This window comes from Cryptomeria japonica, chromosome 6 (genome assembly GCF_030272615.1).
Source record: "Cryptomeria japonica chromosome 6, Sugi_1.0, whole genome shotgun sequence".
Lineage (NCBI taxonomy): Eukaryota > Viridiplantae > Streptophyta > Pinopsida > Cupressales > Cupressaceae > Cryptomeria > Cryptomeria japonica.
The window spans coordinates 109794979-109807526 of NC_081410.1; the positions used below are offsets into that span (position 1 = coordinate 109794979).

The window sequence follows — 12548 nt, forward strand, 5'->3', positions numbered from 1 at the left end:
TAGATAGTTATCTGAGCACCACCAGATAGACTGTGCCCTACTCTTTCTTGGCTAACACTGCAACCATACTTGTAGAAGTTTTCTATTTATTGCCTATACTTCATTCATCAAAGGTACTGTACTATTTTCCTCTGTTCAACGCATCTAGATCATTCATAGAAATTGTTCAGTTTTCACATGGATTGAGCAATCAAAATCCCATATATTTTTCTTTTGCTTTGAACTAAAGCTTCTGCTCTAGGGTTTGTAACGGTTATAGCAAGTTCCATTACAGCATTTTACTCTTTTATCCATATGGAACCATTTTAAAATGTTAGTATTGTCCACACACTAGATCGAGAATGGTTATTCCTATTTCTGGTGATATGTGGCAGAAAACTAGACTTGAAAAATAACGATTATGGATGGTTCTGGAATTCTAACCATTATCATCCTCCCCTTAATGAGCGCATTACTGGAATAACTACCACATATGATTGCAATCGAAGGCCACATATTACAACTTTATTTCTATATCAATCCTGTACTTAGATATTCCCTGAAAAGATAAAGGCTCACCAATTAGTGTGTCTAGTGACTTTTTTAATTCTATCATCTTAGCATCGAAAATTACCCTGAAATGTCAAAATCTTCCCTAAAATAAGTCCAATTAATAATTAGCCTCTTGCATCAGATGTGTATTCTAACTGATTTTAATTATAAACAGATATAAAGTTTTAATATATTTCTAAGTACTGGTAAGTAGCAAGCTAATAGAAAGACATTCCTTAATTTTATTTATATATATGCATATAAAGAGGAAGAGACCAAAACTCAAACGGACTATTTACTATTACAAATTAGTACTATAGATTCCCCTGACATGATGCATTGAAACCCTACCAACTCCTTTTGGCTGATACATGATTGTGGCCAAAACAAACAAAAATGCATGGTTGTCAATGGCTATTTGGCAATATTTTATGCATCTTATTACCAATATATATGGTTCAGTAGCTTTATACCAATGAATCTCTTCACACTTTCCACATTTTAGCAACAATGTTCAATTCACTTTCAACAGACTTTACATATGCTATTAGATAGAGTTTACCCCAACTTGGGAAATGTTATTTTCATCATTTCATTCAAATAGAAGGATCAAAAACATGAATTATGAATCCTAAAACACAATTGATTAAACATTATTAACTAGATTACTGGTAAAGATCTACTTAAGGAATTAGAGATGTCCCAAAATGAAAGTACATATGAGTATACCACAAATGCATACAATAAAAAACATGCGTAAGTTTAACACTTGTCATTAAAATAATAATAATGGGATGGAACTTAATATAATAACCATTTTGATATTGGCAAAAAGAAAAACAAGTTGAAACGAGCAAATATGCAACCTATATTATTAATTATTTGTAAAATTTGCATGTTATACAAACTTGCTGCTTGCACAATTTTTTGGCAAGCATTTCAAAATGAACTCAACATTACACCCATTGGCATAAACCCAGACAATCTAACTTTTATCTTCGGGGAGCCATATATGTAATGAGCACCCTCATCTCCTCTTAAAACAATAATGCTCGTGTACATATTCTATATAGAAGAATGTGACATTGACTAATCTCAGTTTAACAAAGATCTGATTAAATATCTAATCAGATCGCCATCCTTGTTTAAGGACACATACTATAATACTGATAAAAAGAAGACCGCCGTACCTTTTTGGTAAATTTTCACTTTTAGGGGCAACATGATGAAACAAAACAGCTCAAGAGATAGAGCTCAAAGCTAACTACTTAGAGAGAACCAGGATATTCATTAGGATTCCCAAGTAGATCTTAGAAAAAAGACTTCTTCGCCTACTTCATCCATTCTTGTCTGCTACTGTGATTTGATGTTTCTGCTTTCTCTTATGCTTCTTTTTACCATCCTGCTTTCCACAAATCAAAAGCTCACAGTTATTTATAGCTTTCAATCTCAAGTATCTATTTGTAGCAAAAGCTTAAGAAATATGATTTCTTAAAAGGCAGGGTTAACTTCTTTTATTGTCAAACAGAAGCATCCATCCATCATTTCTCAAAACCAAATTATGAAAAAGATAAGTTCCCTTGTAATATAGATAATGGTGATTCAACAATCAACATCATAAATGCAAGATGCATAGAGAAATAAGTGAAGAACTTTGGGGGACTAACCTTCAAAAAAAAGGAGAGATTGTACATTGATTATAAATTAAAGGCAAAGGTTGTCAAAAAAATAAGTACAATATGGAGATAGAAATATGCCCACAGATAAGTGGCACAACAATGATAAAGGCATATTCTTATACATTAATACTAGTGCAGAAAACCAAAACAATTACACTTAAGTTGAAGGGGATATTACACTCCTAGAAAATCTATGACAAAAAGAAAGTCTAATATTGAACTTCAAAAGGCACTAGCGAATACTAGAAACCCCTTAGATTAGTTGAACACAAGTTTTTCCCTTGGGTGAGTTTCTCATGACTACCATTTCATCCTTTCTTAATAATCTATGCGTGAGTGGTTGTCACACAAAATAAAACATTTGTTCCATATACATTCAGTTGTCATGCACAAAAGATTACTGCTAACTCCACACAGATCATCCACCTAGGACTCTAATCAAAGATCAGAGTTCCTTATAGTAAAATTTCATCTTTAATATCTTGAACCGGTGCCCTACAATAAGAGGTTAATGCAATTGTCATCACAGTGGTTTGCTTGTTCTATAATTGTTTGTTTTCTACACATGCAGACAAAGAAAGGTAATTCCTCACTTAAAACGTTACAAATGATAAATGTGTTAAAGATATTTATGATTCTCTTCCCATTAACAATCAGACAGGTACCACTAACTAGGGAAAATAATGCCCAGCCTTCAGGATGCTATGGCAAAACGTTTTATGATGGTTGTTAAGTGATAATTGTAATTCCTCACTTAAAACGTTACATAATAATAAATGTGTTGAAGATATTTATGATTCTCTTCCCATTAACAATCAGACAGGCACCAGTAACTAGGGAAAATAATGCCCAGCCTTCAGGATGCAATTGCAGATTTATCAGTACTTCAAGTTAACCCAAAGCTCAAATCATTTCTGAAAGTAAAAACAGAGAAAATTACAGCATTCTATAATACGTCAAAATCTTGAAAATTATTTTATTTTAATGACCAGGAAGACTTTAAATATGCCATATCCATGCCCAGGAGAACTGCAGTCTTAACATTTATAATTCACTTAGATATGGTAAATTTTGCTGCAATTGATAATGCAATCTGCTGAAACTTTTCCAGGTGCTATTGAGATGTTGAATCCAGCAAGCTTATACACGTGGATTGTGACATGCATCTGGAAAGCTTCCAAATATGTAGAATAATGGTTGGCACTTTGATAAATTAACAGTTGTTCTGGCCACACAATTCTTTTAGCTAGAAGTGTCATGTTTTGCAGCAGTGTTTGGAAGCACAATTACCCTCACGAAATGAAGGGAACTCCACAAAATATTATTAAGCGACATATGTGAAATCAAACGTTACATGATAATAGTAAACCCCTTTGCATGAGGATCCTGATCCCAGGAGGAGGTTTTGGGGGACAGCACCATATATTGTCAGAATGTGGATACATATTGTAGTACACAAATAATGGCAGAAATGCAAAGAGGATGAATAAGAGCAAATATAAAAATGTGGATTGTGTATTTTAATATAATCTCTATACATGAAAGGAATACATTGTGCCACAGCTTGGTGTGAGGAATGGATATTGGATGCCACCTTCGATGAACATCAACACAATGTGTAGGAATTTGCAGGATCCAAGGAATGTGCAGGGACTCCCTAAGCTCCAAAGACAAGATATGCCTTAAGCGATATGAGATATAATATATATATATAATGAGGTGAATGTATGTGAAATTTTAATTGCCGGGCTGAGGACCCCATTGATTGGGATGTGGGTTTGCAGAGATTGAAACTTTTGTTTTCTAGAAGAGAAAATGTAATGAAACAATTGTCCAGATTGGATTCCATCCAGTTCAGTACATCTAAAAAATGTGGACCAACAGTATTTGGGCCAGATCCCATGGAATTTAGAAACCTTGTTGTTAACTGAAGAATATTGTTAGGTACAAAGGAGGTTATGAGAGAGGTGAACACCAATTAAGGGTGGGTACGAGGGAGGCATATGCCAGATAAGAGTGTATAGAAGGGAGATGAACTCTGTCATTGGAACAATTAATTCTTTATTTCCAACATAAAATTTGAAGGAAACTTTCTCTGCAGAGAGGGTTGTAATAAGCTTTACGATTAAGTTGAGACTGGAACCTGCCATTATTTACAAACTAATTATATGTCAAGGCCAAGGTTATTCTCCAAGGCCACCACCACCAGCCATAATTTCATCAATGAGTTAGTCAAAGGTGAATGCTATCAAGGCATAGATGGACATGGATGGGTTAATATACAGTACTGCCTTAATAGATAAGTATATGATACTACCCTGGGTACATTAGTGGAAAAGAAAAATATCCTTATCAAAAGAAAGCAGCCAACTCATCACAATTATTGTAAGAGGTCGTAAGATAAGGATGACTAACTCATAAGAAAACAGCCAACTCATCACAAGAGTCTAAAGAGCCATCAAACAAGTGCCTCATTTGAAGGTGGCAAGTAAAGTTCATAGTGTGCCAGCTGACAAAACTCCTGACTGCACATTCCCCATGTATGTTTGGCTATGCCATCAGTAGGACACTTCCCAACCCTGCAGGGGCCACAGCCACTCAAGCCTGACAGCCCAGTACAATGTAGAAGGGGTGTTAATTGAGGACTGTACAAGCAGAAAAGGCTCCTGTGTTGAAGTGCCGCTTGGATCACATGCTCCCCTTTTTTCTTTTTCTTTTTTGTAATTTTTTTATGCTCCCCTTTTTGAATAGAAGGCTTATGCAATATAAGGATGAGACGCAAGGATCCCATGATGGGGACTACTTGCTGATACAGTTGTTCTGCATTGAGTAGCCCATGCAGCTACATATCTGTAAAAATATGTAAAAAGTTGTCTTTACCCTAACAAGTGATGTGGTTAATGCTTCAGAAGAGAGATTTCAGAAGTGGCTGGTAGAGGGAGACTGAAGTTTTGCGAACAGCCACAGAGAATTTTTTGTTGTTAAACAATGAGTTTCTAAAAAATTAATTTGTTCTCACACTTTGACACCTAATTTTCTTTGCAGCTGAAATTGAAGAAATCACGGGGCCATTTGGCTGCAAAAACTCTTAATTATCTTTGAAGCACCGATAATGATACTAAAAAGACTGATCCAAACCATAACGAACGTCAAAAAATGGCACATTTTTGCTAGTTGATTACCCATTAGGAGAGGAAAGTGTGACAGGTATGCCAATCACTAGGAGAACTGAAATTGCAATTACTGCAAACATAGAAGATTGGAACACAGTAGTCATGGTTGTGATCTTAAAAGCTTCCAGCAGATTAAAAAGGCTATATTATTAAATCTCTATCTGGTCAAAATTGAATCAAATGCACTGCAGATCTTATTTGATCATAAATTCATCAAAATTATCAAATTTTTATTTTAACTTCAACTTCCAAGGAGGACATGGGTAATTTTGTACAGCTTTCCAGTGATTGTCAGTTGTACATTATGTCCTGTTTGGTTTTTGTTCCAATACTGCTTCATAATGCATTAAGTTCCACAACTAAAGTATTGCCACCTTTACTACCAGCTTAATTCAGTTCAGAAACATCTTCTATATCACTGCCGACACTCCGAAAGTTATGTGAATGTAATCAGAGACCATCTTGACTATTTATTTCAGCATTTTCTTAATTGAAAACAAGGCTTACTAGGAGATGGCATTAGTTTGGATTCCTGTTTATCTGGCACATACTTCACTTTACTATTTTTAACCTTCTGTGGAAAGCACAATTACTATCCTACTCTCATATTTTGTACTGTTCCAGCAGTTCCACCAATTCTGCCACCAACCTGGGGACATCTCCAGGACATCCCCCTGGTTTGGAGACTCCGGGACATCTCCAAGACATCTAGGGGACTCCCAGAAATCTCCTACCATCCCCATGGCTTTAGGAATCACTCATGGCAGGAGAATGAAAAAGTCGATATTTAAAAAAAATAAAATTAAAATGTGTTTTGATCTGTGTGTCACAAATCCTAATCATAATGATCTATGAACCCCACCCAAACCCTAAGAACTCACAAAAAAATTATAGATAGGCATCTAAGCCTCATTCTAAATCACTCCAAGTTTCAGAAATGGTAAGGACTTGGTGTTACAGAAAACAAAGTGATAAAATTGTGAAAATGGCATGTGCCATGAAGATTTGTCTGCTTTTGAAGGACCCCACAAGGGGCGCTGCCTCTCAAGCCCATTGAAGGCTCAGTTCCCAAAATTCCACCTTCCACCATCCCCAAATCTAGGCCTTTGATTCCCCTGCCCCAGGACTCCATGAATCATAGGTATTTTGTTTCCCACCCTGTATCAGAAGTTTTTGGTTAACTTTCCCTCCTCCTGTTTGCTATCCTGCCCAAAAGATTGTTGCTTAGCTTCTGCTAAAGTTCTGAAACCTTGCCCCTTAGATTGCATTGTTGGTTTCATCATCAAGAAGTGGAAAAGTTGAGACTGGTCTTTCCTTTCACTCAACGACAAGTTAAATATATAAATGAAGATGTGTAATGCCCACAACATCTTCTTTGAACGAGTAATTTTAACTTTGAAATTTTGAATAGTTAGTAAAAATTGAAAGAAGGTACATAAAACTACAGGAAATTAAACTTAAAGCTTTCCTTATGCAATTTCTTTCAGAATAAATACTATTGTCATTTCAAATCATTTTATTCTACACGTCTTTGCATCTTAAAGTTGAATTGTTCAATTGTTTGTTTATGCTTGAAACTTTGAAAGCAAATCTCTTCATGTCTTCTTTGTATATTACTTTTATATTAAATGAGCCTAACAACCATGTTTTAAACGAATAAATACCAAATCACTCCTAAAATTCAAACTACAAAGTCCTTTGAACTTGCCAAACCATTTGGCTCAGATAAACTTGAGCAGATTCCAGAGGCTACATCTGACTTTGATTATATTGCCTAGAAACTAATTTCCCGGTAAGAATATATCTAACTGGCAAAAAGCAGATACACTCCACTTAAGGTCAACTGGATTGCGCAAGATCGGGAATACCATAGAAGCTGAGAAAGCCACAGACTGAAATAAAAAATAAATATTCGGTGTGGGTGGCATTAAAATTCGGTGTTGGTGGCATTAAATCTCCATAAGTGTTTCCCCCAGCCGCGGGTGAGTAACTACTAAAAGTTGTCTGATGCCATTCTAGACAACAGACAGGTTCTAGTTCGACTCACGTGGGTGTGCCTAGTACGGGATGATAGGACCATGCTATACAGCGGCAGATGTCAAAATAAGAGAAATGTGATCTTATAAAAACTAACCTGTGTCTGCCCCTGGAAAGACCACCTCTTATAGGCTGTTAAGCTGAAGTAATTTTAGATCTCTGTAAAATGACAATCAGATCTAGATTTACATAAATTGATTTTATCTTATGAATTGTTGAGGCGCGGGTCTCAAATGCTGACCCACACATAATAGGATCATATATTCAAAACTCAGCTATAGATAAATTCTCCGGCAGAGAAAATATACCAGTAGCTATGGGCAACCAAACCCAATGACACAAGAATTACATTAAGTTACACGACAAATCCCCCATGCCCAAAAAGGGTTCCACCAGGGTCACCTACCCATAATCCAAAGAAGATCTTTTTCTAGCCCATTAGATTTCCCAATAGATATCCCACAGACAAGGAATGCAAACCAATACAATGTATGTGATGTGCCCTACAGATCCTCATAATTTTGCTTGAAGAAGATTCCACATAATAAAATCAAAAACGAGAAAGAAAAAAGAACTATTATAGCAACAAGAAAAGCAATGTATTTCTAAACAAAAAGCAATCTGGCACTTGAAAAATACCATTTTCTGGGCGAGTGGGTCCATGTCTACCAATCTTAGAGACATCTTGGCAATTTCTGATATGGCAGACTCCCTGGCTCCCGGGACTTCGCTTTCCAATTCTTCATATGCAGCCTGAAATGCTTCTTGCCAGAAACTAGTAAGTTTCAGGCGAGGGTTATGTATGTATATATCCCACATATGACGAACTACCTTCTCTCTTTCCTCGATTTCCTGCGATACCCAAAACGTCTAATATCAATCTTCTTCCCAATCTCAATGCTATTCAACTTGAATTCAGTGCACCAAAAGCACCCAAGCATGCCACCCAGGAGGGGTTTACCAAGGTTTAAATGCACCCAATATCAGAATTGCCCCAAAACTCGTCTTAGGGATACGCCCGAGAATATTAAACCGTCTAACACCCAATTGCTCAAACACAGAGATCTGATTGTCACAACATAGTTCTCTGAAGATCTATCAAAAAAATAGGAAAAGGGGAAAATTAAAACATACCGTAACTTACCAAAACATCAAAGTCATCCTGTAGCCTCTTGTCAAACTCATCACTGAATAGCATAAGATTTCCAGCAGACCATTTGAGCCTTGCACTGCCTGAAAGCACAGACCAGAATGCCAGCAAAATAATTATGGCAAGCGCCCAGAACTTGTACCTTCCTTTCCCGAGAAGAAAACTCTCCTTCTCTTTTCCTGCATCTCCTTCTTTCATTGTAGAATCCCTTCACTCTTGCTACTCAACACAGTGAAGTACACTCTTCTTCAAAACCCAAAAACAAGATTAATACCACTACTCTTTTTGCTCTGCAGCCGTGCAGATTTGATGGCAACACATGGATTCTTTTGTGATGTAACACCGCAACTATCCCGATAACATCAACATCGATTCAAATTGTACCTCTTTCATCCAAATACTTTCCAGCAGCTTGAATCTTATATCAAGTTGTGAGAGCATATATGAGGGGCTGGAAAACTAATGCTGATAATTAAGAATGATTCCATACGAGTAATTTAGACAAGTATGAAGAGTAAGGATGGAATCTAATTTCAGAGTTGAGCTGTATGAATATAATCAATCAATGTTCCATCATCCCCCAAAACATGACGACACACAAGTCAACACGGATTGACAGGATCAAAAGTTTTCTATACCTAGCAGGGTAAACAGTTTTTAACTTTTAGCAAAAATAACTGCCACCGATTGTTTTTTAAACTAGTATTGGAAGAAACGTGAGTGAAACCCTCCATAAGAAATTGTCTATAAATTTCATTAGTCAAGAAATAATTTAGAATGCCGTGTAAGGTAGGGCATGCATTAATGCTATTCATGGTGGTGGGAGTTTTTTAAAATAATTTTTTTTTGATTTATTTTGAAAAGTGGGTTTCAGTCTATAGGTTTATGGGTCTGGTGGCAAAAACTTTTCTGTGAAGGTTCTCCCTGGGCTGGTGTGCTCATGGACTTTTTGTCCGACTGAACTGCGTGCTGACATAAAAAAAAATGGATTTAATTTTAGAGGAAAATTTATTCATAAAATGAGTGATAAAAGCATCATCCACTATTTATAGCAATGTTTTAACTTTTTCAATTATGATCAATATAACAATAGGAGTTTGCTTGATTGATTGGTATTGAGTGTGAAAATTCAGTTTGAATTTTGTAGTTAAGAGTCTTATTGATATGAGAGACATAATTGATTGCTTAATTAATGATGAAATTTTTTATAGAACTCAATCCATTGTGTAAATGTAAACTATATGATTCTCTTCATAAAAAAAGATGTGAAATAAATAATAATTTACTTAAATTTTATAAGAAAAAACTTATAATCCATCTATTCATGATTTTTACAATTAAAATTTAAAAAAATAGAGATTTAACATATGAAATTGAATGATTTTTCAATTAATTTATCAAAAATCAAGTCTTGTTAAATGCAAGATCTCAATATCATAAAAAAATGTATTGAAATGATCAAATAATTAAATATTATCTCACGTATATACTTAAAAACACCTTCTAAAGAGGGTAAGGACAAATGTTTATTTAGAGTAGGTAAGACAAAGTCAAAAATTGGATACAAGAATCCTTGACTTTGGAGTATAGAACTCAACCCATTGTTTAAATGTAAACTTTATGATTCTCTTCATAAAAAAATATGTGAAATAAAAAATAATTTATTTAAATTTTATAAGAGAAAAACTTATAATCCATTTATTCATGATTTTTACAATTAAAATTTAAAAAACTAGAGATTTAACATATGAAATTGAATGGTTTTTTATGAATTTATCAAAAATCAAGTCTTGTTAAATGCAAGATCTCAATATCATAAAAATATGTATCGAAATGATCAAATAATTAAATATTATCTCACTTATATACTTAAAAACACCTTGTAAAGAGGGTAGGGACAAATGTTTATTTAGAGTAGGTAAGACAAAGTCAAAAATTGGATACAAGAATCCTTGACTTTGAAGTATAGAACTCAACCCATTGTTTAAATGTAAACTTTATGATTCTCTTCATAAAAAAATATGTGAAATAAAAAATAATTTATTTAAATTTTATAAGAGAAAAACTTATAATCCATTTATTCATGATTTTTACAATTAAAATTTTAAAAAATAGAGATTTAACATATGAAATTGAATGATTTTTAATGAATTTATCAAAAATCAAGTCTTGTTAAATGCAAGATCTCAATATCATAAAAAATGTATCGAAATGATCAAATAATTAAATATTATCTCACTTATATACTTAAAATGCACTTTCTAAAAGAGGGTAAGAACAAATGTTAACATTAAGAATAGGTAAGAGAAAGTTAAAAATTGGATACAAGAATCCTTAACTTTAGAATATGTTTTTTATTTAGATTAAGTAAGAGAAATCAAAAATATAAAAAGAATTAAATAAGGTATATAATAATAGTTATAATTGTTTCATATATTTTTTCTTTGTTAGGCACTATGTAACTATTTTGCTCTTTACTTATGTTTGGTTGGGGATAGCTAGGACTTGTATTTGGGTCAACTATCATTTAATAGCTTTAGCTTGTTTAGGTTTATGTAACCTTTCTAGCCACGAAACAACTATATACAAATTCATGAAATAAGATGATGATGAGGTGTGTTGGAAAATAAATTTTTTTTTTTAATTTTTTTTTTAGCTTTTGATTAGATCTCTCTTGCTATTTTTTAAGCAAGGATTGTCTATCTTTGGTTTCTTCAATTTTTAATTTTAGTTTGGTTGGATTTTTATTAAGGATGTAGAGGGTTAGCTTTACTCTTAATGGTCAAACAACTACTCTTCAATTGATATGATAGTGATGTTAAAATGTTGGTGAAGTTACATTGGTTAGTCAAGATTGATGGACAATATAAGAAATATGTTTATAAATTTGTATTAAAAAATAAATAAAATAAATGTATTTTGTTTAGTTTTATTATGAAATATAATATGGTAGATGGTGTTTGAGAATTCGTTAATGTGTTTTAATTTGAAAAATATTTTTTATCATGATCAAATAGTCAGATGTTTCTCTAATCAATCAAGAAAAGTTTAGTTTATGAAAAAAATTGTGATTCTTCAATTTTGGAGCTTGTAGAGCTTGTATGCAAGTTTGTTGATTATTTGAGATAATCTAGAGCATCATAGAGAAAAAGATGGTTTTGCATGTAAGTGACAAAAGGCTTTAGCTATTAATGTTTTGTGAAATCACCACTTGTACATTAGCAAATTTATGAGTTCACCCCCTAGTGGAATTGATGAACTTGCAACAAGTCAAGTAGGGGTTTGAATATAAAGATTTATGTTAATGCATTTCAATTGATTGATCATTATTTGTGAGATTTTTTACTCCAAAGGAACATGAAGGGGGCTATTATAAACAAGCCGAAAGAAGATGCAAAGGTTGGCACTCACATTTTGTCATGGTTTCAAGTGAATGCCACAAATCGTGTGTTTTAAGGATTTGCAAATGTCATTGAAGGTTATGTCATAAGCTTGTTGTTTATGCATGAAGCTTTGATGTATTGGGAATTAAGTTGTCTCAACATTTACAAGTAACCAATTTATTTATTTTAGTATTTGGTATTTTCTGATAATTATATCACATATTTTATATTATATTTCATTAAAAAATATGCTCCACCTCAAATGGGAAATTGGAATTATCTATGGTGTCTAATTTCATTTCTCAATACTTTGTTGTATTGATTGTAATTCATCATAAGGTGAATATGTTTAGCAAATTTGGATTACCTTTGTTTTGTGGGATTTTATGACAAGTTATGATGGCATCTTCATGTGTAAGAGCTAAGAATAGGGGAAGTTACTTTGAAATCTTGACCGATCATGATAATCTTTATTATTTGACATATAGTTCTTATTTTGTTTAATGCCCTGCCAAGAAACCCCGAAGGGATGAAACTAAAACACAAGAATAGAGTGCAAATATTTTTTTTAACATTAAAACAGAATAATGATATA

The 12548-nt window shown here is 33.6% G+C and overlaps 1 protein-coding gene across 1 annotated transcript; it reads right to left on the reverse strand.

Annotated features, from left to right (window-relative positions):
* Positions 1-1375: 1375 nt before the first annotated feature.
* LOC131057593 (uncharacterized) lies at positions 1376-9129 on the reverse strand. Its single transcript, XM_057991744.2, has 3 exons — positions 8565-9129; positions 8060-8272; positions 1376-1933 (listed from the first exon to the last, which is right to left on the reverse strand). Exons 1-3 carry the CDS (start codon positions 8766-8768, stop codon positions 1868-1870), a joined length of 483 nt encoding a protein of 160 aa, XP_057847727.1. The 5' UTR covers positions 8769-9129; the 3' UTR covers positions 1376-1867.
* Between the last annotated feature and the right edge of the window lie 3419 nt (positions 9130-12548).

What these genes read in the sequence shown, in the direction of transcription:
- LOC131057593 (XM_057991744.2), bottom strand. Translation starts at nt 8,768, where the DNA reads ATGAAAGAAGGAGATGCAGGAAAAGAGAAGGAGAGTTTTCTTCTCGGG. An exon ending in AGGATGACTTTGATGTTTTG is followed by an intron (nt 8,273 to 8,564) that starts GTAAGTTACGGT and finishes TGGGTATCGCAG; the next exon opens with GAAATCGAGGAAAGAGAGAA. An exon ending in ACCCACTCGCCCAGAAAATG is followed by an intron (nt 1,934 to 8,059) that starts GTATTTTTCAAG and finishes TGTGGAAAGCAG; the next exon opens with GATGGTAAAAAGAAGCATAA.